At 39.4% G+C, this 26291-nt stretch overlaps 2 protein-coding genes across 5 annotated transcripts in view; both read right to left on the reverse strand.

Annotated features, from left to right (window-relative positions):
- Positions 1 to 3126: 3126 nt before the first annotated feature.
- Positions 3127 to 9316, reverse strand: LOC119789770 (src-like-adapter 2). Its single transcript, XM_038294851.1, has 7 exons — positions 5853 to 9316; positions 5665 to 5764; positions 5493 to 5579; positions 5090 to 5193; positions 4294 to 4446; positions 4096 to 4216; positions 3127 to 3700 (listed from the first exon to the last, which is right to left on the reverse strand). Exons 1-7 carry the CDS (start codon positions 5971 to 5973, stop codon positions 3577 to 3579), a joined length of 810 nt encoding a protein of 269 aa, XP_038150779.1. The 5' UTR covers positions 5974 to 9316; the 3' UTR covers positions 3127 to 3576.
- Positions 9317 to 9887: 571 nt separating this feature from the next.
- Positions 9888 to 26291, reverse strand: part of ndrg3a (ndrg family member 3a) — a 52650-nt gene continuing 36246 nt past the window's right edge. For 2 of the 4 annotated variants that reach the window (XM_038294812.1, XM_038294820.1), the window contains exons 4-17: positions 20748 to 20853; positions 20531 to 20651; positions 19948 to 20010; positions 19795 to 19855; positions 17692 to 17778; positions 17086 to 17142; positions 16092 to 16195; positions 15843 to 15908; positions 15695 to 15746; positions 15559 to 15606; positions 15437 to 15472; positions 15285 to 15336; positions 11744 to 11782; positions 9888 to 11264 (exon numbers count right to left, since the gene is read on the reverse strand). In XM_038294812.1, the coding sequence (XP_038150740.1) occupies positions 11089 to 11264; positions 11744 to 11782; positions 15285 to 15336; positions 15437 to 15472; positions 15559 to 15606; positions 15695 to 15746; positions 15843 to 15908; positions 16092 to 16195; positions 17086 to 17142; positions 17692 to 17778; positions 19795 to 19855; positions 19948 to 20010; positions 20531 to 20651; positions 20748 to 20853 (1068 nt within the window). In that variant the 3' untranslated portion in view covers positions 9888 to 11088. Of the gene's footprint in view, positions 11265 to 11743; positions 11783 to 15284; positions 15337 to 15436; positions 15473 to 15558; positions 15607 to 15694; positions 15747 to 15842; positions 15909 to 16091; positions 16196 to 17085; positions 17143 to 17691; positions 17779 to 19794; positions 19856 to 19947; positions 20011 to 20530; positions 20652 to 20747; positions 20854 to 24747; positions 25113 to 26291 lie in introns of those variants that run through there. The other 2 variants (XM_038294841.1, XM_038294831.1) reach the window with 2 other exon arrangements.

Here is a 26291-nt window from a genome sequence, read left to right on the forward strand (position 1 = left end):
ATTGTGCACAGTAAAGTACCATATCAAGATATCTGGTACACAGTTAAAGTTTGGGGACATGCAAGTCATCCAAAATGATAGGGACTATAAGCAAGTCACCAAGTTAGATACAAATGGGATTAAAGACAATAAAGTCTGGATATTAGTGTGACCATTACAAAGTTCTCATCTCAGTCTTATACAAAACAGTGATAATAGATGATGAGGTGTTTAGAAGGAAGATCCCAAATCAGTCTGACAATTGAACCTCTTTTGCATAGATTAATAAGCAATAAGCACAAATAAAAGAAATGTATACACATTTTAAATGGAAAAAATAAAATAAAAAAAATCCTCCCCATTAACAAGCATTTAGAATTCTGGTAAATTGGCTGATCCACAGCAGGCAAAGTATATTGATATCTCAGTGTTGTGTTGTGGACATAAGCTGATTCTTACAATAAACTGTTTGTGGAAGATTTGTAAATATTTGTGTTTTTATTTTGATATTATATGTAAAAAATTTTATTCTAAATATATACCATACTTTATATTTTAGAAATTATTACTATGCTGACAGCAAATGAAAGCATAATATTTTAAATATATTTATGGAGCTGAAATAAGGATAATAAAAAAACAATTAAAATATAAAAATAAAAGCTACATAAGCTTTATTTTACAAATGTATTATTTGTCCCTTTTAATGCGGGACTATTAAAGAAAAACACAGACTAAACAGATACATATATATAGAACTCTCTGTTTAAGGACAGGCTAGGGGTTTTTGTCCAGATTGGCTTTTGATGCATGAGAAAACATGCCCCGTTGTTGAAAGACACCTGAATTATATTTGTGCAGATTTTTGTACTCGTGTTTTATTTTTAGTTTTTTAGAAATAAAATTTTTAATTAATCTATTTGTGCAGTGTTAGGACCTATCTGTTGACTATCTGTGAATTTTCTGTATAATTACTTTTTCTATTGATCGCAGAAGTTACATCTTTTTCTATTGATCGCAGAAGTTACATGTTTTTTGTTTTTATTCCTTGGATCAAATATTTTTAAATCATTATTGTGTGATTGATATATTAATATAAGAAGGGGTTTAAAAATGTGCTATTCTTAAACTGGAATATTACAAAATGTACAATTTTGTAAAAAAAAAAAAAAAATAGGATTTACCTGCATTGGTACCAGATGGAATTTAAAACAGGTTCAAAAAATACCCCATAGCGTCGATTCAAAGGAAGCTTCAAACAGAATTAGGTCACACATGTAGAAATTCAAAAAATGAATAGAAATGTATAAATATTACCACTAAATAGTACAGCTGGAAAGAAAATATCAACCTCGAAAGATAACGATCAGAGGTGAAAAAAAAAAAAGGTACAACTGCTGATGCAGTACAAAAACACATTAAAGCATCCAATAACCCCGCAAATTTTTAAAAGAATTTTACTGATGAAGGGGAGGTTTGAGATGGGCCTGTAGATCCACAAGACGATTTGTCCAATTTTCTCTTTTTTAACAATGGTTTGATAATTGCTGCTTTAAGGCCTGAGGGAAAACATCCAACATAAGGAATGTGTTAATGATTTGAATCAAATCAGACTCTAAAACAGGTACAACCTTCTTAATAAAACCTGTGGATAAAATATCAAGACACCAGGAAGAAGAGCTTAGCGGCCTAACAGTTTCTTCCAAGCTTTTGCAGTTTATATTGGGACATTTAATAGAATTTATTCTGAAAGCTTTTCTAATACCTTCTACTTTCTCGGTAAAAAAAACCTTTTCAAAGTCATTTCAGGCCTTTTTAGATGTGGAGTTCATCGGCCACAGAGAAAAGAGGGTTTGTTAACCTTTCAAATGTAGCAAACAAGGCACGATCATTGTTGAAGTTCTTGTTGATAATCTCAGAGAATGAAGAGTAAAGTGGAAGCAGAAGAGTAAGCCTGGGTAAAGTTACTCATTTTACTAAAAATGATAACAAAATTTCATATAACAACTCCTTTGGTAATTAGATCACTGAGAAAGAAAGAAAAATGGCCAGACAGAGCAACATCAGTTACAGAAAAATTAGAAATATTTAGACCTTTACTGATGACCTGGTCCAAAATGTGTCACTGATTGTGTGTGTGTGCTGTTTAAGATGTTGAGTCAAACCAAAACTTTTAAGAATATCACACAGTTCTTTTGTACCTTTGTCTTTAGGGTTGTCAGCATGTTCATTAAAGTCCCCAAAAAATAATTAAGTAGTCATGTTCAATATATATCATGGATAAAAGTTTGTTAAAATTATTAGAAAATGTTGTCTTGGACTTTGGAGGCCTATAAACATTCACATGCCTCGAACAGGGCCTTGTACTTGGATAGCCAGATATTCAAAAGATTTAAAGTCACACAGGATCACTTTTCTGCACTTTAGTAAATCATTGAACAGAGTAATGAGTTTGCCCCCTTTTGTAAACAGTCTGTTCTGATGGAGAAAATTGTAATCTGGAGGTGCGATCTCCAATAAAATCAGCATCTCCGTAGTTTCATCTAGCCACGTCTCAATTAGGAACATAAACTCAAAATTTTGTTAAGTAACTAAGTCATTGATTCATGATTATTTTCCTGACAGAGATTTAAATAAAGCCGGTTTAAATTCCTTGGTTGATATTGTCTCACTAGCTGGTTGAGCTCCACATTGTATTTTTTCAGGTTGAATGGTTTACTGCTATTTGTCTTTTTAGCTCTGTTTCTTTCTGTCATGTATTAAAAGAGAGATTTTACATCCATCTTCCTTTTGAGGCCCCGGCTTTTCCTGGAGAGAATCAGTTCTGATAAAGCCACCACTTGAACCCAAACAATATCACAAGAAAGTGATTTGAAAGTCCTAAAGAAGAGTACTAGTTAATGTTTACTGCTGTATTTTAATATAAAGTGATATATGGGTTTAGAAGTTTCCAATTCCTATGCACTTTTTAAATTTTTATTTTAAATAATCTTTTTTTTGTCATTTGCTTGAGTTACTGAGTATATATGCTGAGATATAATGAGTAACATAACTCTGAACTGGACAGTGATGATGAAGGAAAACCTCAAGAGCCCATATACCTCATTAGATCTCAATTTAAAACAAATAAATCCATTACACCCAAAATTCCTGTAAATATATGTTGATTTATTTCTGTGAATGATTTATTAGTAGCGTATGGATCATACTGGATTCCACAAAAAAAAAACATGAAAACCATGAAAACATTCACATACATTCATATTGCCGTCATGTTAATAGAACATTTTAGGTAAGAGTTTTCATAAATAAGGGGAAACATTCATTGCCTCTTTGCCTTTCACTTTGCAGGTTACATCCTCTGTCTTTGTGCGTCACCCATCACCCATAGAGACGTAGAACCTTTTGAGCGTTCTCTGAGAAGTGCAGTGTCTCAGCGTCTCATCTGTTCCTGAACAATCCTCCAAAGACTGCATTTGGGTACGCAGAGCAGCTCCTTCCGCTGTTTGCTTCACCTGCAGCAGCCCCAGGGTAGTATTTCACTCTACTCTTTCTGTTGGACTTCATTTTTTTCAAACCGACTGCCCGCGTTTTCCTTCATGTGTCCCAGCTGTGATCTTTACACTCTGTTAACTGGAGATAGGAGCTGATGGCCTCCCTCAGCCCGTCGCTCACCAGAGAGTTGTCTGACTCAGTTCTCTTCCTCCTGAGGATCACAGACCTTCAATAGAACAGAACGGACAATAGATTAGAGATCTGAATCGGTTTCGTTTTGCAGAAATGAAGCAACAACAAAACAACGGTAAACTTATTTCTAACAAATGAAGTTCAAGTTTACAGTATCAAGCATCAGAATCTGCTGCAAAGGGCGTTTGACCGAACATGTTGTGTTGTGCAAAACAAATGGCATCTAGTAAATGCAACCACAGCCTTATCTGGCTGTATGGCTTTTGATCTTGTTTTCACACTCCTCTGCATCAGTTTACCCAGCTCTGAATCTTGCATTAGTGTGGGGCTGAATCAACGCTCTCTGAGCCAATGTCAACAATAAAGAGTTGAAACATAAAAATAGTTGGAGAGCGACATATTCTGGCGACCATCAGTACTTTCTCTAACCTGCTAATTTCCCTCCAGTTGATGGTAGGTCTTCTGACAGTGATGGGAACTGGTCGAGGGTCATCCAACCCTTGGATGAAGCAAGGCACCGTCAGTCGGCAGCACAGTCCATCTGCAACCTCTGTAGGGAGAAAGAATTGCACTAATGTCGGTTAAGCAAATCTTACATTCGTAATGACAAAAGATCTCAGTACTAACCTGAATAGTGTTCCACCAGGTAATGAAGGGAGGGGAATGTGAGTCCTGGAGAGATGTAGACCCAGGAGTTTTCCAGCTGAGAGATGCGGTAGTGCTTCACAGGATTTATGTCTGAGGAACCGGTCCTTCGCAGGATGGAGAGTGAATAGCTGTCTAAATGTTCAAAGAGCACAGATGCAGCAGTTAAAACTCACAGCTTTGGATTTAAGACTTTTCAAATTAATTTTACACACTTATTGCTTTTTTAAAACATATATCTGAAAAATGTCTTAATTTTTTTCCATAAATGTTTTATCAGATATAAAAATGTAACATTTTTTGTTTTAGTTTGATCACTTTCTTTGTAGAGTTAAATAAAATCATACATTTTAAGTTCAGTGATCCAGGTTATTTCATCCAGCCACTCCTTATATTAGTTTGTTCAACATTCAATCTGATCAGAAAATGAGGAAGTATTTCATCCCTTCTGTCGTACAGAATTTTTAAATTTATTGTAAACAACCTGCTGTTATTTTGTATGCACAAATATATACGTGTACATGTTTATTCTTTAAATGATCCGATCTAGATGCATATATCTTTGAATCAGATTGTTATTTTTAATATCTGTACGATATTCTTCTTTACTTAATTTGCCATTACTCTATAGTCTCCTATTTTATTTTTTAACTTTTTTGTGTATGCTTCCATTTTTAAAGCATATTTTAATTTGAGTTATTTCACAGCACAGTTTATGGTTAAATCAAACAGCCAATCATAGAGATTTCAATTAAAAAACAAAGCAAAACAAACTGACCTCTGTTTGTCTCTGATTCTCGGATCAAGAAAGCGCCGCTCTGGTTGCTGGAATTTTTAAGGAGTTCTTCGGCTTTATACCTGCTGATTCCTGTGTACAGCCACCTGCAGAAAAAACTGCAAAGGATTATCCACATATTCAGCAAGGTTGAACAAAAAAAATCAATCTGGCTAGAGGTTTGAGATGTGGAAAACCCCTGGAACATCAGTGCAGATTCATCTCTAAGGAGGGGGAGGGAAACTGCTGGAGGTTGCCCATGTCAGTGGAGAGAATAAATGTCTTGTTCCAGAGATCAGTCTCCACTGAGGCACAGGTCACCTACACGAAAACTCCTCTCGCCTCTCATGGAAGTCCCCTCCTATTATTACATTTGAAGCAGCCTTCCACAATTAAAGCCTCTCACCTGTCAATGACTTTGGCCGTGTAGTTGGTAGGAATGTAGCTCTTGCGGCCTGAGGTTGTAGATCTCACCATCATAAAATCTCCATCACTGTATATGTAAGAACAGATATTTATCTTTTTTTTTTGTCCTTCAGTCTTAATGGTGATGAAAAGATATCAGAAGGTATACTTACTCTGACACAATGGTTAGTCTTTCTCCCATTCGCATTGTCAGTTCTGTGTGCTCTAACGATGGGTAGTCGTACAGAGAGACAATCACACTTTCCTGTTCTCCTGCAGAGATCAGGTCAGGGATGTTTAGTGTTGATTTTTGCTTTAAATTCACTTTGCATCAGGCATGTTTTTTTTGGCCAAAGCTTACCTGGAATCACAGATTCTGGCTGATTTTCGAGGACAGTCTGGTGAGAATGGCATCTGGTGAAGCAGGTGCCCATGTTCTTGCTGGTTTGCAAATTCATGAGAAAAGAAACTAAATCAGACATGCCGGGAAATACAGGAGCCTTTTAATTGTACCCATCCCACTAATTATTACATTATGACTGTGCAGCAAGAGTGGCAAGAGAAGCGATCTGTGAAACAGGAAGGCGCCCAACCACAACAAAAAGCCCTGATATCCTGTGTTAAATTTCCATAAAACATGTAAGCGAGGGATACACTCTGAATCCACCTTCATTAGTTTCTGCAAAATGCATGAAGACAATGCATATTGTTTAAATATCTCTCTATTTTCTACTTTTAACAATAACAGTACAGTTTAGTGACATAGCCAAGCAATAAAGTTTAACACTACAACCTGGTGGTTAAATTGGGAGAAAAAGGCACATAAAATGAACTCACCTTGTCTAATTCTTGCAGAAATGATTTTAATCAGAGCTTCCAGTAAATTCCAAGCCTTCTTGCAGATAAATCCTTCTCTCCTTCTTGAACAGAAAATCCCTTTTAATGTGAGCAACACTCAGCTCCCTCTTCTGCTCTGCTCTAATAGAAGCTGCTGTGTCTTTGCAGCTGTGTCTAACGTGGGCTGACTGAAGAGAGGAGGTCTCCCGCTTCGCCTTATGTATGACATCCAGCCTCCTGTGACGTGCGACACTCAAAACATCTGACTCAGATAGCTCTGCAAGGTTGTATCTGAATAGATCTTTAAGCTACTTGTTTATGGAATGAGCTGCGCCTCTACGTGAGCAGCATTTGCATTTACAGTAGTTCTGACGCTGATTTTGTGGGTTGATTTGGTGACATCATTTTATAGGAACAATTCAATGCAATAAGGCACTAGAAACAGACTGGCTGGTTTCTCCATCTGCCCACAGCCACCCAGCTGTGCTGAAATGGGAACATCTGATAAGAGCCAGCAGAGCTCTGCAGAATCTTCTGCCAACCTACTGCTATCATTTGTCTCCTGTCAGAAGTTCATAAAGATACAGATGCAGCAAAAATAGACCTGACACGTCAGACATTCATTCATGCATATTGGCTATAGGATTTTTAACCTCTCAGATGAGTGAAGTTTCAATGATTATTAAAGGTTGTCTTTAAAAATGGTTATTTGAATTCAATTTTTATTTTCTCCTTGCCATTACATGCCGATCGTTGTGCTATTTAATTGTAATTCATTTGTTAGAATACTGGAAAATGATAAAAACAAATATTTAAGAGAAGTAGAGATGGTGAAGTTTCAATTGGTTTGCAAAATCCATCTGTTAAATTCTGGCTTTAAAATGTTATAATGCTCTTAAATGTGGTTTAAATGTCGTTCTAATTTAGTTTAAGCCCAAGTTGGTCCTGGAAACTAACCACCTGTCAATCAGCTTTCCTCTGTCCGACCCCAACTCAATATTATTTTATCAATGGTTTGATTAGGTGGTTATTTACAGAGAGGATTGAACTACAGGAGAAAAGGAAACTAGAGGAGGCGTATTATTACTTATTTTATCGTCCTGTCAATTAAAAAAAGTGTGTTCAACGCGCTTCAACCTGCTTTTTTCCATAAAATAGTCCTCAATGTTTTTGTAAATTTACTAAAACAAACACAAAGCCGGTCTAAACCTTTGTAACCAAGAATCTGTATTAAATTGTGAAGATGTTTTAGATCAAAGTGATTTTAAGTCAGAAAAAAAATAGTTTTTGGACTTGGCCAGACTTTAAACAAGCCTTTAGAATCTGGATTAATGCTACACAAGGACACTGAGATGAATATGTACATTAAAAAAAACCTCTTACTTCAGAAATATTTAGCTGTTGTGACAATAATTGGCTAATTCTTTGCCCTTTTTAAATGAAAGCCTATTAAAATGATCAGGGTAATCATGTTTTCATAATTCATGTCACCATGTTCACATGGAATAGGATTTTAGGATGAGAGAAGTACATCTCTACATTTAGTTGTTGTAAAAGAGAACATTTTAGTTATTTAAACAAAAAAATGTAATAAAACAATTTTAAAACTTTGTCCAATTAAATGGGACATTTGGTAGGGATTTCACTGACTGTTCAAGATAGAGGGCATCTATAATTATATTTTCCAGGAACGATTAAAGCAAGATTTAGTACTTCCTGTAAACTCCTGTATGTGGGGTCGAATTAACAAAGTAGTGACATCTCCTGATGTTTGCAGTTCACTTTAATCACTAGTTTATGGAAAAGCAGACCTTAGAGAACCTGATACTCCATGTGTAAATAACATATCAAAAACCTTCATTGATATCTCTAAATCCTAGATGCTGGCATTAAGGGCACCGTCCTAAATTTGAAACCATTGCATGAGAGACTGGTGCAAACAATGATGCATTTCAAGGCATCAGCAGGGAAATAAAGTTTGGGTACAACTTGGTAATTTTTAAAATAAATATACAGCTCAAGGTGCTAGTAGAATTTATTCAGCATATACAGAGAGAAAGTGGGCAGAGATGGTGTTGAGCGTCCCCTCTAACAGTACTCCTGTGCATAACTCAAAGTTCATGACATGGTGGCCTAAAGACAACAGAGTCTTCATGGGAGCCGACTCCATATCCTCATGCCAGTCACACGGACAACTGGTGGAAAGAGCACAGAACCTGTGTGTGAATTCAGCTTTCTGACTTAACTGCTACAGTGCAAGATAAAGGCAAAACGGAAAAGTTAATAAATTAAAAACACACCCCTAAACCCCATTTTTTCAAGTAGGCGTTTCTATTATCTAATAACAAAAGAATATGCAAAATAACTGGGGGGAAAAAGATTGATTGCATATATGTATCTGCGGCTGGAAAGACTCCTTCAGCAGTATTAGTGCAGAGATAAAAGGCTGGAAGTTCTGCATGTTCTTTATCAGCTAGGCTTTCTGAGATGCAAAAGGATAACAGTGAATGGAAAGAATAAAAGAACAGATCAGATTGGTACTGAATCACCAGAATATTCTGTTAGCTTAGCAGATGGAAAGGAACCACTTCCAGACCAGCGCAGCCTTTCTTACATTGGTGGGGTGTACTAAAACTTCACCGTACAAGATTTAATTGTCGAGTGCAAAGAGATCAGTAATTAAGACAACCCCACTCTGCAATATAAGGCTTCATTAACTCAAGTGCACAAAAAACAGTTTTGAACCCAACGCAGCTAAATCTCCATTGTTTGAACCTTCCTTCATAGATACGTTTTTTTTGTTCCACTCTGTCGATCTGCTGAAGTCGGTCTCTCTCAAAGCAGCTGATCATTGTTTTTTTTGTTTTTTTGTGGGTGCTAAATATAGATGGCCTCATCTCCGACAGCAGCAGTTATCACTCAGAAAGGAAACAAGAGCGTGTGTGGTTGGAAACAATCTCACCACTATCACCTTGCTTTTCCACTAAGAGAGCAGGAAAAGTACTAGAACTTACTGCAGAGGTATGCGTTCTGTTTGTTGTTACATTCAGACATGTCTCTAGTCGCCTGCATGCCACTTTTATCGTGAGAACATCGTAGGCCACTAACTGGAAAATAAAGGACACCAGGCGTGTGCTCGTCTCTTGTAGCTTTATTCAGTAGTAGAAATGAGCTGAATCAGCAGACGGAGAGAAGCCGTTTTTTTTGGCCCCTAAGTGACAGGACTGTTACACTTTCACATCTGAACCCTTTTGTTAAAGGTCGGTAAAGCATTGCTGAAATAACCCATTCAGCTAAACATTAACACAGAGCAGAAAGTAAAAAAACAAAAAGATGGAGATGGTGAGTTTGATTACACAGGGAAGCTGAACAGGTGACATTTAAAGCAGCTTTCTAGGAAGATCTCACCTGTGCTGCAAGCAGCAAATATCTGCCTCACTTTATCTACCATCAAGATTTGACACCTCTGCTGCAGTGGCTCTCTAAAGGATGCCTGTTATAACAGATTTTTATGCCATAAAACAATAGGAGATAACTGAATTATTCTTAAATTTCTTAAAAAGAATTTATTGTAGAATTTATCCTTTATCCCCCTCCAGAAAAAAAAAAAAAATCATCAGTCCGGAAAGTTAATAAGCTGCAATAACCTGGTAGATGGGGTGTGCACAGCTCAACAACTGTTTAAATCGCTTCTATTTCAAAGTCAGCATTCAGTCTTCTTTGTTGGGGGTCCATCAGTTTCCCTTATCTCTGCCCCCACCCTCCTGGCGGCTTTCAGTCAAAACTAGCTTATTTGGGAAGGTTCTCTAATTTCATCTGCCTGCTATGAGGTTTGGGAAGGTTGCAGTCAGGCCAGGCCTGTTTGTCACATCCTGCTCCTAAAGTTCAGACATATGAGGAAGACGGTGAAGCTTGGTTCATGCAGGACAGCAGCAGCTCTGATTAAAAAGGTACTTTACACTTAAGGTAACCTCACATTTACTCCAACTATTGGTGACTGTCTTCAATATGAAATATAAATAATGCATTGGAACATTTTTGTACCCTTCCCCTGACTGCTACTTTTGTACAATAAGATGTTTAAAAAGTAATCAAAAGGCGCTTCAACCAAATCATGCCTTAAAGGTCTGCACACCTCTGGGCTGTTTTTAAAGTCAGATCAAACAGGATAAACCTCACAGCATATGCAGAAACGCATCTAAAATGATCTATCATTGTTGTACATCACTACTACCTGGTATTTTTACAGGTCTGCGCACACTTCAGAGACCCACTGTACAACAACAGGTACCAGTACCGTTTCTGAACACCTTTGTTCTCCGATTTATTCTTTGCATTGTGGTAGATTTAAAAATAGAAACAGAGTGAGTCAGAATGGTTGGAAAACACACGTTAGAAATAAAAAAAAAAAGCTTGGTTGAACAGAGGATTTCTACAGTGTATAAAGAGGATTCAAACAAGACAAAATAAATACAAGGTTTGACAGGGGACTCAATCCAATGGTTTAAAACATTTAAATATACAACATCTGAATGTACTCCTGGTTTATGTTAGTAACAGGACTTTGACAGTATATATATATATATATATGTGTGTGTTTATAACATATCCTCTAATATGCATCTGTTAATATACTTATTAGATCCTCCTTTCTAATCACACACACTCCCCCGGCATCAAATTGCTTTGGAGCAGGACGAGTGAGAAAAGAGAGAGAGGGGATATATAAATTACTATGAGAGTGTGAAAGGAGGCGGGGTTTAACAGGACACCTCCATGGTCTGAGGTGCCACCTGGTTGTCCAGGCTGCCGGCGCCGGCGTTTCCCTCCAGCAGGCTGCTGATGTTGTTGCGGCTGCGGCTGCTCTCCATGGAGGTGATGCTGGAGGAGGAGGCGGTGCGCGAGCGAGCCAGACGAGTCATTCCCGCTGTAGGCACTGAAACAGAGAGGCCATGTTAATATTCCACTCACGCTGAAAACACAGACCAGAGCGACACAGGAAAACAGACACAACAGAAAACAAACAAGAAAATTAACAACAAAAAAAGGTGCTTACCATGCAAGCAATTCTCAGATAAAAATAAAAGACTAACAGGACTAAAATAAAATTAAAGGCGTGACTGAGAATTGCTGAATGCGTCCACTGAAAGATAAAAAAACATCACAAGCAATAAAAACAGAGCAGGGCATTTGCAGCAGCAGGTCATGCAGCAGTTGGACACTAGAATAGGACATGCTAACTCAAAGAATTGAGCTCCAACGAGGGGATGGATGTATGCAAAAGCTGCTCTAAAAATGCCTATTGAGGCATCTAATGGCTCTCTGGGGAGCTTTCTGCACACACCCAACATTCAGTCTGTTGAGAAGGGTAAGAGGCTGTTCTGGTTCAAAGCCTCCTGCTCAAGAGTCTAGTACCTGATTCGTTGCTCAGGTGACTGAGGAGAACGTAGGGAACTGAAGGCGATGATAGGAGGAGGAAAGAGGAGAAAAGGAGGTGTGAAAAGGTACATGTGAAGTTTTTTTTCATCCTGTTTATAGAGGAGGCTTTGTTTGAGCTAGGCAGCAGCTCGATAGCAACAAGAGGTAAGACATCATAGCAGTTGTTCACATTTTAAACATCATTTCCTGTGGTCTGTGGCCATTTCCTGTAGCCTTTCACACTGCCCCAATGTGTTGATGAGGGAAAACACGCTGAGCTGCTCAGTTTTATTTTGCACACTTTCACTGCATGAAAACAGGCCTTTTTAATCTGTGCTAATCCTGCAGTGACATTTACTCAACAGGTGGACTCAGTGACCTTTACAGCAACGCTAAAGACACTGGCCCCACCCAAAGGCAGCTGCCACCGTGAAGAATTTGAGAGCAAAAGAAAGCTGATGATAAACTTCACATGTTGGGAACCTTGCATAAATCTTGCTTAACCTATATTTTCCACATTTTGTTATTCATCTCAATATGGTACTGGGAGTTTATGTGACACACCCACAGAAAACATCTGCATAACTGAAGTGGACATATATTAAGACTTGTTGCCTCTGTTGCTTCTTTTTTGTGAAAAGAAAACTCATTAAAATAAAATTAATTTGTATTCTGTTCCCATAACACCAACCCCCCATAAATGCTCTGGTAGTATAGGGTCCAGGGGCCCCTGTTAATGCCTGTCCGTTCTCTGTATGACCACAGCAGGAGCTTGGTTCTCAATGCGGGCAGTAAGTCAGACCTGTTCCCGGTGCATGTTGGTCTGTGCATGTTGTCACTGGTTCTGTTCAATACACTAATGGACAGAATTTCTAAATGCAGGATATCATCTCTGATGTTTGCAGATAATGTTGTCCTGTTGGCCTCATTAAACCAGGACCTTCTTTATTGGACTATCATGGTGAAGAGGGAACTGAGTCGGGGAAAAGTTCTCGATTTACCAATCGATCTACGTTCCGACACTCACCTACGGTCATTAGATCTGGGTAGTGACCGTAAGGACAAGATCGCCAATACAAGCGGCCGAAATGAGTTTCCTTCGCAGGGTGGCTGGGGGCACCCTTCGAGATCAGGTGAGGAGCTCAGTTACCCAGGAAGAACTCGGGAGTAGAGTCACTGCTCCTCTACATCGAAAATAGCCAGCTGAGGTTGCTTGGACATCTGTTCCGGATGACTTCTGGTCACCTCCCTCGGGAGGTGTTCCAGGCAGTCCTATTGGGAGCAGGCCTCGTGGAAGGCCCAGGACACGCCGGAGGGACTATGTCTTCGAGCTGGCCTGGTTTCGCCTCGGGGGTCCCCCCCAGGGCAGCTGGAGGAAATGTCTGTGGATCGGGAAGTCTGGGCATCTCTGCTTAGACTGCTGCCTCCGCTACCCAGCCGCGGATAAAGCGGAAAAAAATGGATGGATCGATGGATCTTAGTTCACTGAAGGTAGCAGAGGTATATTACAGAAAAATAGTGGAAAATGCTAAGCAGTTTGCTACAGGCCAAGTGGAAGGTGATGATCTGATCCCCTTTTAGCTAGAGGGGCTTTTGCAAAACATTAAACATGGCAGAAAATGAACCCCCACAAAGAACAGCATCCACCAAAGAGAAAGGCAGCAGAAAGATGCTCTGGAGAAGCCTTATTCAGCAGCTGGTCAGAGTTGATGGGAAGCTGTATTTGTCAGAAGGTTGCTGTTCCCATATTAATCAAGATTTAGATAAAGCTGATACTAAGAAAAAAATCATAATAATAAATCTAAATGATTCCAAGCTACACCAAACAGCCATTCTCATCCGCTCAAAATGTTGCACTCCTTCCAGCAGCAGTGCTCAGCTACTCCCTTGGGTATAAACACTTGATGAGCTGCAGTCTGAAGGTTTAAACTCTGCAGTTATGGAGAGTACCTCCCCTAAAAAACTAAAACACATTAAACTCACTTAACTTAAGCCAACATGGAAAACATGACAGCTTTACTGTGGAGTAAATTAGAATGAGAAAAAAAGAACAAAATGACAAAGAAGACCTGATGCTGCTGCAGTATGGCTTCAAGCTAATGCTACAACAATGGTGTTTAAATATGACTTAAAGTCAAGCAAAGCACCTGCATCTGCAACAGTGAGACAGTAAACCTCCTGGATGACGATAGCTAAAGCTAGCTGATCAAATATTAGCTTGATGGATACAAGCTGGACAAAAACTGACAACTATAGCAGAACCTGTAGCTACCTCCCTGCTGCTATAGCAGGAACTATAATCCTAAATTACCACAAAGGTAGAAAATTAAGAAATTAAATTTGCTCAACACTAAAAACAACCGTTTACCTTTAAAAAATTAAAGCTGTTGTGGTATTAAAAGTGGTACCAACCATAAAATATTTACATGGCATCTAGTTTTAACCCTACTTCAAACTGAGGATATAAAGCAAGTCTTGGAAACTGATGTTTAAAGACATTTTCCATCCAGTCTGAAGGTAGTGCAGACTAAAGGGAGAAACTGTCAGCTGTAGGTGTGTGAAACTTGCAGAGTAAAAGGTGCTTCACATAGTGCAGATTATAAGGGATTTAATATCAATACATTTCTGATTTTTTCACCTTGTTTGTTTAAAAAAACATCTTAAAACATCACTTTCTTAGCAGTTTTAAATGCACTATTCAGATGTGCTGCTATTTCACACAAAATCTTCATAGTATTCAAAATATTGCTTATAAATCTGTTCAAATCTTTTATAGCAACCAAAGTGTTGCGTTTATATTTTAAGTCAATGTACACTGAGGCTTGTGGTAGCAGTGTGGCAAAATGGGTAAATGTCAGTTGTTATAAACGACTCTGCAAAACAGTTGGTGTGAAAAAGGAAAACAAACCTGAAGTAACTGTTTATTCATATTGTTTAAACACTTTTCTCTGACAGCAGCACTTGGAGACATGTTTATTGATGCACCGTGATGCTGCCCCATTGGTGCATCAGTAAACAGTTGTGCATAGAAAGGAAAAGCACACCAAAAGGGTCATTTTCAACACCCACTCTGAGCTGAACAGGAAGTTAATTGCTGTTCAGCAAACTGAGTGTGATTTCAGACAGTCCTCACCTACTGGCAGTAGTGAGCGCCACACGCTGCAAAGAGCACAGAGGGAAAAAATTAGCATGAATAGGGCCCCAAAGGCTGCTCCTCCGTGACGGGGCTGACAAAAAGCACCTCTATTCATGCTCCTCCAGACCCCCCCGCACCCCCCATTTCAGCTGGGTTGTTAAGCAACAAGCCCCAGCGAAAACAACCTTCGGTTTAAGGGTGTTTTGTAATTGCACTCACGTCAACAGGAAACTCAGGAGGTAAACACAGGCAAACCTGAACCACAAGAACGTCATTCTGAAGCGGCTTGCAGCGTGACCACGAAGTCAACTAGCTGAAACTGGTGTTACTATATATACATATATACATATGCAGACGTTTGAGGACCTTTGACACATAAAAACACGACAGATGTTTACTTACTATATCCCATCCCCTGAACAAAGTATTTGAATGCCTCAGCAAGCTTCCCTGGCTGCAGAGAGGAAGCAAAAACAAAAAATGTAATGAGAAGATACTTAAGGTGTTAAAAACATGGATGTTGTGCTTCTAAAAAATAGAAATTAAAAGCCTACCTGAACGACTTGTGGCAAACCTCCACAATCAGCCATCTAAAGGAGAATTAGCCCTCTTATTAATACAACATATCACCTTTAAAGGATATATTTTTTTGATTTTATATAACAGCGCCCCTCACCTTTAGCAGTGTGGTCTTGGTGGGGTTTAACCTGGAATTGCACTCCACCTGAAACATGGACAGATGTCAGAGAAACCATTAATAAATCTTTCTTCCTTCAAGAACACCTTTTCATCACTGGTGAACTATAACCTACCACGGCGTCGACAGCAGGAGATGTGTCCCCAACCACCAGCAAGGCAGGGCACCTGGTAGGATAATGGAAAAAAAAACAGAATCTCCAAGGTCAGGCTGTGCTCTGAAGATGTGAAACAGAGCAGTACCATCTTAGTCTCAACACCTACGTTAGTGTGTTCACCGTATCCTCATTTAACCCCACGATGGGTCTCTCGATCTCAAGGTCACGGCGGCTGGAGAAAAGGTAACAAGAGATGATCAAATTAGATGGATCTAGAATAAAAGTTTAAAAACTCTAATCCTTTCGTCTTTACTGAGAACACTTAGCTAAAATAAAAATTAAAAAAATAGAAAAAACGGACGAATAAAGAGAGAGGAAGACTAAAACCAGGTAATATTCATGTCCCTGAACCTACTACTGGTAGGAGCTGCAGAACAGGGCCAGGTTGTCCTGGTTGATGTCCTGGGCGATGTGGAGGCGGTAGGTCTGGATCAGCTCCTGGTTTTCTGTCAGCTCATCCTGAAGGATAAATTACTTCATATAAAAAAAAAAGCTAAATACATCAATACAAGCTTATTTTCACTATAAGTAATGGTAAAAATACTGCTTAAAATTCACCACCCTCAGCATGTGGCTGCCACTACCTGTTCAGGATTGTGGGCAGTGCTGTTGTTTGGTTGTGGCCAAACCTTCCATTTACATACAGATCAAAAATGCACCTTTTCTTCTGATCCAACGGTTTTCTGTAAAAAGGACTCCCGCTCTTTCATTAAGACTACATTTGGAGTTTGCTTGATTATAGGCCTTTACATTCTCAACAAAGACAGGATAGGTAGCTATTTTTCCTTAAGCATCTGAGAACAGGAAACATTTCAGGCAGGAAAGGAGATTTCACACTTCCCAACAAAGTGCTGAACCCCCAGGAAGTCTTCATAAGCCTCTCCATGCAAAGCATAAATAGCTCTCAACAGATTCTCCCTCATCATTAGTGGGTCTCTGCAGCTTAACTTTTTAAAACATAAAATGTTGTGTCGTTTTTCTGTAGCTTCATAGTTATGATGAACATTAACTGAAGTTTCATATTTCTGTGATAACAACCTGATAATATGAGAAAAACAAAAGTAGTTTTATGTAGTGCAAAGGCCAGGGAGTCATATTAAACAAAGATGAAAGGAGTTGAATAGATTTGCATTATTGATTGACTCAAGCAGCTGCATATGTTTGTATAGTGGAGTAATTTATAGCACCGTTAGATTAGTGTTTGCTAATGTAGCTAATCTACCTCGCTACATATTAAATATGTTATTAGCAAATGTCCGTTACATAGGTTTAGGTAAACTTCTGATATCTAGAGAAAGCAAAGCTCCAGGCTCTGCCCTGGGCAGCATCAAGGAAAAGTGAGTACTCACAGTACTGAAGTGGTGAGCCATGACGATGTCCACCAAGTTACTGGTCCATCCAGAAAGCTACACACAGCCAGCAGAGACAGGTCATTGCAAGAAATATTCATCATCCCTTTCATTATTATTGACCTCAAAAAGGAAAAGACATGTTTAACTTGTCAGAAAAACCTGTTCAGACAGATTGAATCAGCTTCATATGATAAAAGTCACTGTATGCCATTTTAGATTGCTATGTTAATGGAAATACTGAGTCTGCACTGTCGATGCAAATCAAAATTCCCACAGCTTTAACTGTATCCATTTTTGTTGATGGTAAAATCCTTGCCTTGATTTGAAAGTCAGAAAATGTGGACCTAACCTAATGATTAGAAAATGATCAGTCACTGCCTGAAGTAGAGGCAGAAACAGGCTGATTGCTGCCTGTTTAATCCCTCAGCAAAGGACCAAACCCTTCATAGAAATCCTGCTGTGACTGTAATTTTTAATCTGGAAGCATTAGATCGTGCTCACCTATGGTCAGTAATTAACTGCATTTCTCACACACAGAAGACTTCTTGGCCATAATTTATTGTTAAATTATTTCCAGGTTGTGAGCTGAGGTGGAATACTGACCTTGGAAGCAGCCCAATCGATCCAGCCTTCAGCACATGGGTCGACGTTGATCAGAACCAGTCCTTCGACCAGGCTGGGATGGTTCAGCTGGAAAGTACAGGATCAACAGGATATTTAAATTGAATTATTAAACATAAATTACTATCCCCCTTTCTATAGTTTTTTTTTTTTTCAAACAGAGAAGAAATATGATAAACAAGAAAAGTTTGTTGATGTGAAAAGAGGCTTTGAGGCTTTTGAATGAAAAAAAAGAAGAAGAAAATACTAATGTGTCTGAATGGAAGCAACTAAACTTTTTTTTTCCTGTGAGAAACACTTTTTGCCACATAATTTGAAACGGTTTAAAAATGTTAATTTCAAAGGAAGGAAAGATAACAGGAAACAAAGTAGAGAACGGACAGACTGTTCTAGAGCTGAGTCAGCCCACTGAGGTCACAGCCTGATGATCTTTGAGGCCTTTGGGTTTCTGAAATATGAAAAAGTGTGCTTCTTGTTTTCATCTGCCTGTTGTCTGTGGACAACATTAACCAATAAATAATAAGGCCATTTAGATATTGTTAGACATTTTTCTTGGTGTCATAAATGAGAAACTTTGACTGCAACTAGAATATGATCTGATCTCAGTGATTTAACTCCCTTCCCATCTTTTTTTCTTTGTTTTATTATAGTTTTGAGTTCTTTTTAAAGGCGAGAATATGAGAAATTTAAATGATGGAGTATGGCAACAGCCAGGCTGAAAAACAGCAAATTATTCTGCTGATAGTTGTTAAGAGCAAAGTCATTTTTTTCCCTCCTCATTCAACAAATCACTATATAAATCATTTTTTCATAAACTCTGGTTCAAACTGGGACATTATATCACTTATTTAATCCAGGCTAGTAATTACTTTATGCAGTAATACCGTGGTTCTGCATTGGCATGAAGCGTCATTTATCTGGGCTGTTTTGGCTGCTCTCTCAGCTATCTCCTCCAAAAATAATGCTGGATTTCAGACACTTAAAGGAATGAAAGATATAGTATGGACAAATACATCTTTTTATATTAGTTCAAAAGCAAAAATGTGTAAATCTAATAATATCTTTGAATTAAAGACATGGTTACAAAATGAAGACGGTGATAAAACCTCTAAAGAAGAGCAGCACATCTGTCAGTTTAAATCAAGAGCAGACAGAACTGGGACTCTAAATGAAGGGGAGTGGCTTTAAAATTGCCTGAAGCTGGAGAGGGACTGTCTGGGGAAATACAGGATCTATCTCCTCTGATAAGGAGTGGATGCTGCATTCATTCTAATATAAATGCAGCACGAGCCACTCTGTCCATCTCAGGTACAGATTTTCCTTCCAGCCTGTAAAAGCAAACATGTTTTAGAATCAATTTTTCCACTTGATTTTTTAAACAGCAGCAGACTGTCCTCAAAGCGACTGTTGCTATTTTTCATCTCTGCACCTCATCCTCCCGTTTCATTATTAATCAGTCAGTGCTTCCTTAATCTTCCACTGCTTTCTCCTAGATTGCGCTTATTTTAGTCTGACTTAAACCAGCACAGAAACCAGGGTAAAAACCTAAAAGGTGATTGATTACTGGATTAACGGGACCAGAACATGAATTGGTTTCCTGTGTAAGTTTGATAAGAGGCTTTTCTGTTTTGATGGAACAAGCTGGATGGTATGAAAAACGTCAGGTGAGTAAAGGCCAATTTATGCTTCTGACGCTTAGCCTCTGCAACTGTCAAATCTGTCTATGCGCACACAGTCGCAAACCCGCGCAGACCTCAAGCGGAAGTGAGCAGACTAAAAGCAGCTGTGATTGGTCCTTGGTATGCCTTTCCATCTGTCTGTGTGGTCATCTTTCTCGATTCGGTGCCGGGGCGTGCCATTTTTAAAAATATTAAAAAGTTCTCAAATAGGCTCCCCTTTGCGCTTTGGCAGGAAACTGCTGTGCATCCCTAGAAATTCCAGACCGACGGTGCAGAAGCATACCAGCAAAACTGGTTCGCAACCAGACCCAAGCGACATTTGATGTGTGTGGTTGCAGAAGTCTAATCTGCCCTTTAGGATGTTATGAGAGAAGACGAAGAAAAGGTAGAAATGCTGAGGACTCACTGCAAAGCGGGTGAGAACATAAGCTCCTGCTCCAACACCAATGCCGATCACACTGTTGACCCTAAAGAAACACAAAGTTACTGCGAGTTAGGGGGGAAATACATCCAAAATTTGGATGATACCATTGATCAGTAAGAGAGGAAAGACACTCACTTCAGCTGAGTCATCACAGAGGGCAGCATTTCAGCCAGCTCGTCCATGGTAGGGTAGTGATATCTGCAGAGACATGACACATGATCAAACGCTGTGATCCTTTTCACCCCATGTCATATCACAGCCAAAAACCTCAATGTAATTTAAATAGATTCAGTTGAAATGCAAACATTAACATCCTATGAACAGCAGGGTTATATTTAGAGGTAGCAGGGCAAAGAAATCAATAATATATTTTGTTTTTATTTTTAAATTACAACTGGTTTTAATATGTTTTTTTTTTCTCATTTCCAGGGTTTGCACCATTTTGTGTTGGTGTCTCATAAAATAACCTGAATAAGATACAGTTCAGACTGGGATTGTAAGGTGGCAGTATGTAAAGGATCTAAGTAGTTTCTGAAGGCTGTCTATATCCTTTAATTTAATCAGAGAAATTGACTTCATTGTAGATTTACACATTTAAGGAAGATAAGTTCTTCATTGTTTCTGTCACCATTAGTAAACGACGCTGCTGTTTAAGCTCCACCTCAACAACCAATGTGTCCACCTTCATCTGCACTAGTCCTACGAGTGTTCCACTCACCCACTGGGAAAGGGAGGTGCACCTTCCTGCTGCCCGGGGGCATCCACATGGACCACAGCAAAGTGCTGGGTGATCTCCTGCATGTCCTCATAGTTGAACAGCGTGTTGAAGCAGGACTTGTCTAAAAAAAAAAAAGAGAGAGAGAAAGGTGAGACGGATAAGTAAAGAACAAAAAATAATCTCTGGAGATTGGTGAGAATATTTCTGGCTGACTCACGGTTGAGTCCGATGTCGTGATAGGTGAGGATGACAGGTCTGTTGCCCTTGGGAACACCTCTCATCGTCACATGGAGAACCCCGTGTGGAGTCTCAATGTCATGCTCCTGCAATGAGAGGGAGGAGACAATGGGTTTAAGATTAAAGGATCAATACTTTAAGAGGTGAAAACATGCAGAATTTGTCCTTTTAGAGTTTGAAAAAGAGTCATTTTTATCCAAACCTCATCATTCTGATTTATTTTCACTGTTCTGGGGAAAAGCTGTAACTGATCCTCCGTAATATTCTGCACTCCTCAAATTTGGGAAATCTTATTTAAACACTTTCATACTTTTTAAAAGTATTTCAAAACTTGCTTTGCCTCAGAAATAAAAACTAAACACTGAGAAGCCCACCACTTAACTACATAAAAAGCAATTAAAAAGACCAATTTGTATAAGCAATTAATAAGGTGACCAGGTTTTAATAGTCTGTAATGTCTACTTTCATCTGTACCTTTATTATATATCATATTTCTCTACTATGTTAGCTGTGAAGTCTAATATAGGAGAGGAATCAGCTGACATAAATTCAGTTTGACACATTTATTCTAATAACCCTAACGTTATAAATAAGTCCACCTTAAACAGATAGTAGCACAAATAAAATTTTTAGAAAATTCAGAAACTCATGTCAGAGCCTGTTTTTTGTTGATTAGCTAAAAATACAATTTATTGCATCATCATTTAGACATTGCTTTTTATCTTTAAATAAAGGTGATCTCTGTAGCCCATTTGGTGACTTCCCTTAACCTCTTAAAGGTAAATGAACAATTCATTCTGCAAAGCCAAGTTCCTAAATTAGCTATTCGAAGCATGCACCTCTTGAGTTTAGGCCCTTAAAGAAACAAAGCTGTGAAAAGGACAAAACCCTTTTCATTTGGCACAAAAACAGCCTTACTGTTCAGGACTCAAACTGCTTTCACTTGCATGATTTAGCAAAAATGTCAGCGTCATGAGGTGTAGCCCTACAGGTTTGCAGAAAATAAAGCAATCAATTTTAAAAAGCAGCCACAGCATTTTTCTCTCTTATTCCTTTATCATCAGCGAGGAACCCCCATGTATGTTTAAGATAATGAAAAAGGATGCAGCTCCCTTCATCCGTGATAATGTGGAGCTGCAGAGAGCGGCGGGTGGGGCCCATCAGCCATGCTAGTGGCAGGGCCCGCTGGTCATCAATAATGAAGAGAAACAAGTCAGGAAGAAAGACAAACCTACATTAAGCTCAACAGATCCAAAGCCAGCATGAATCCACCTTCTCCTGGACTACCAGCAGAATTTGGCAAATATGTAAAGCAAATGTGTAAACACTTCATATTAGATGGAGGCCAATCCTGGAGGCAATCACTTAGATCACTTAGATCCACTGTGTGTGACTGAGCAATACAAGAGGGCAGGAGGACATGTCTTCTTAAGAGATGCACTGATCCAGTTTCTGTAACTTGCTGATTCTAAATTTTAACCTATTCATATTTTTTCTAAGGCAAACAAAATAAGAAAATACATCCAGGTAATTGACAGATAAATCTGCATTTAATTAAAAAAAGAAGAAGAAATTAGAGCTTGATCCCCGGTTTATTTGCACCCAAAGTCTTGAGACAGATTCTTTACATCTGAGTAAGAGTGAAACATCAGAGGTGCAAAGTGGGACCAGCAATGTGTTGCAAAGGAACCAATCTGAACATACATATGAGTTCAGTTAAACCCGGATGGAGGACTCCGGCCCTCATGGGAAGCCTTTGCACAGATGGAAGAAGTGTATCCACAGCCATGTCACTGCAGATCTGTTATTTCTGGACAAGGACCGAGTCAAGGACAAGTCCACAAATATTCTTTCCTCAAACGACTGCATTTTGATATGTGTGTGTTTGTTTTCTTTGTACAAAGGAGGCAGATGGGCCCCCCCAGCAGTCGATATGAAATAAAAAGGTCTGTGGGAGGAACCACTGTGAAGAAGGGATGGACAGATCAAGAGAGGGTCGGGAAGTAGATGGGAGGAAACAGAGCGAGAAAGCAGTGGCAGAGAGAGAGGAAAAAAACAAGAGACTAAGTGAGAGAACGGAAGGACTGCGTCACTTTAATTCCTCGTGCCTTTTCCAGCAGTATCCCAACACTAATGTAGAAGGTGAGGAGGATTGTTCTGCTTAAAGGTTGTAATAATTCATGCCGTTAATCGCTCGCTAGGCATTTAATCACATAAACATGAATGTTTTGATACAGTTGAAGTGGAGATCAGCTTTTAAATGGCCAATGTTTTGAGCTAACAGTATCCTGCTGTAGTTATTTGGATCTGCTGTTTAAAATGTACATAGGAGCATAAGAGGAAAGTAGCAGACCCTGATGGAGGTGCAATAACAGTATCTTTAGAGATGCACCAATCCGTGCAGCTCCGATCAATTTTCAATTTCAGTGCTTTGAATGCAGGTCTGACCTGCCGATTCTCATTTTGGTTGAGTCAGACTTTTTTCCTTTTAAAGCTACAATAAAAGACAAAAACATCTCATGTGTTGCCAATTCAAGTGAAGCTGTTTTTAGCAAAATAGAAAAATAACATCAATATCCTGATTTATGCATCAGAGCATATATGCAAATACTGATTGTGCAGTATCTGACTTACTGATCAAGGGAACATGGCACAATTTGACTTTTTGTCAAAAAAATCATTCTCCTCGGGATATTTAACTCCCATTTCTGTATTTTGTCAATATCACAACCGTCTCTGTGGGAGTACATCTAACAGGCCAAAGACGCGAACTGATTCTAAAATTTGCCTTTTACTGTTCAAACTGTTTTTCCCTACCTTCTGTATTTTTATGCAATCCGTGTGAACCACTCTATAGAACAGTAGTACAGATGCACCATTGTTTTTTTTGAGTTTGTAGATGATTCTTATTGTTCCTTTTCTCATCATTAAAAAAACTCATAAATTTGTATTTGACCAGATGTCCCATCTGGTCAACGTTGTTGGCAAGCAGAGTTATAGCACATGGAATATAAAGCATAACGTCCGTATGGATGTTGCATGTATTACAAATAGTTGGACTCAGCTGGAAATTCAGAGCTGATGGTTTCTACTGCTGCATGCTTTGGGCTTTAGTGGGGTTAAAAGGAGTGTCAGGGTTAGGGTTCATTAGGAAAACAAAAGTATCTGCACATTGGGGATACCAGGAGGTTAGATATTATTCTTTGCTTTTACAGCAATATTGTGACAGAGGCGTCGGGGATGATATGCTCATCCCCTTCCTGCAATGCTTCAATCATTAATGCCTGCAGTTCATTGTCCTCATCCAGCTTTAAAAAAAAAAATTTAAAAGACCTTGATCTCAGGTACAAACCACTAAACAGCTACATGCGGACACATAACATCCATGTGTTCTGTGCCATTCCCCAGCGACACAGTGGCCCTCCCCTCTAGCAGCCCCCATGCTACACGCATGTGTCACACTGAAGCAGCGGGCTGGAACTACAAACTCAAGGACTCTGCAGGGAAGGGGAAGCAGCAGAGATTTCTCATGTGCGGTTGTCACAGCGCGTGTTGGGGGTGATTGTCCGACCCCCCTTTCTTCGGCTTTCTACAGTGAAGGATGACAGAGGAACACAACATAGGAGTGCGTCGCACGTTTACTGGTCAAAAAACATGTTCATCCATAGGGACGCACACGTATCATGAAACACGGCTTTTAAACAGACACTTCAGGCATCCATCATATCATCACAATAGAATGCATTGCCTGCCACACCCTGAGAAACTTTGTTCAGTGCAGGCTACACATATGGGCACAGTGTGACCTGTGGGAGCATGCACACGTTAAAATCGCTACCCTGATTCAAGCAGCAGTTATCCAGAACAAACCCAATGAGATACTGACAGTTTGTCTTCTAGAAAAGTGAACAAAAATGCTTCTGATCTGCTTTCCTCTGACATCAGACTGGAGGCATCAAGCCAGACACATTATAACTCACCAAATCATTCCCAGCATGTGAAATCTGCTCCAGGTCCAGGACGGTTGACATGTTTTACCCTCGCAGGAGAGGAGTGTGTTATGCTATGTTTGCTGAGCAGCTTTTAAGGTCTCCAAAAGGAGAAGGAGGAGGAGGATTTGATGGATGGGAGGGATATAGGGTGAGGCTGGCAGAGCAGCAGCAGCAGCAACGAGGGAGGCAAAGAGAAGGAAAGGACTGGGCAATAGAAGAGGACACGGGTAAACAGCCTGAATGAAAACAGAAGGAGTGTGGAGGAGCAGGAGGGTGAGATGCAGAGAGAGAGAGAGAGAGAGGTGGGGAAAAGAGCAGGAAAGGAGACAGACGAGGAGGAGAGTGAGACTGCAGCTTGTGTTTGGTAGTCACAGAGCGTTCGTGCATTCAGCTGATGCTGCATCTAATTGGTCTGCAGAGGGTCAGGTGGGTGGTGGGAGAGGGTGGGGCTTTGAGGAGCATCAGGAGGAGGGGGAGGACTGAGTGGAAGAGGGGTGAAGGGGTGCAAGGGATGCAAAAGCAGTCCAGGAATATGGGAAGGCTGCTGACATCACTGTGTTATTGATGAGGAGAGGAGAAGCAGGGAGGAGGCTGACTCTGACGACCAGCAAAATGGCTGCTTATGACCAAGGCTGTTCTGCTGCACTGGGATGGATGGGAATGACCTTAACCTCAGGAAAATATGACCCAACAAATCACATAAATCCATACAGAGTATTCATTTAACAGGAACCTCAAACCAATAAGCCCCTCATTTCATCTCCAGAACCTTAAGCACACATGAAGGGGGGGTTTGTCCTCTAAATTTCCTGCTTAGTCATCTGATCCACATGGCTTATCCCTCCTTGCAGCAGAGCGTCATGCCTTCGTCTGAGACAGGCTGCTCCCTTAGCCAATCATAGGCAGTGCAGCAGGTGACACTTTAAGGGTTAAAATGGGTTTATGGTCCTTCAGTGTATTGGATTGTAAACTGCAGCATATAAATTTTCTCAAGGTCCTCTAGAGGGAGCTGTTGACACAAACCTGTGTAGAGTAATAAAACCAGAGATGCACAAATAGAGTGACTTTTGCCTGAAAACATTTAAAGACACTACAAACTGTCTTTCTGGAGCTGTTTTATCCATCTTGGAGTAAATATCTCAAACTGCTATTTTAGATTTAAGAAGAGTTTCTTAATTCTCATTTTAGTCAGATGTGTCTCACTCAAGTCGCTTTATGTCCTCCAGGGAGTCATCAGGGTCTTAACATAACTCTGCAGTCTGTGGGTTTAAATAAGTGCACTAAAGCCCGTTTCAGACTTTAAAATGAGATCCACCTTAAAGTACACCTGACATTACTTTGTTTTTTTTACCCTTTTACATACACATGAAGACTGAAGCGACAGTAGGATTAATATAATAAAAGTAATCATACCAGAAAAACATATAATATTTAAAAAGATTAAAACTAATAACCTCAATATTTATAGTGAACTTTGATATGATAAACAAAGAGGAGTAATATACATAGTTGTAGAAGCAGAAACAGGAATA

The sequence above is a fragment of the Cyprinodon tularosa genome, unplaced genomic scaffold (assembly GCF_016077235.1).
Source record: "Cyprinodon tularosa strain WSP-4 unplaced genomic scaffold, ASM1607723v1 ctg11, whole genome shotgun sequence".
NCBI lineage: Eukaryota > Metazoa > Chordata > Actinopteri > Cyprinodontiformes > Cyprinodontidae > Cyprinodon > Cyprinodon tularosa.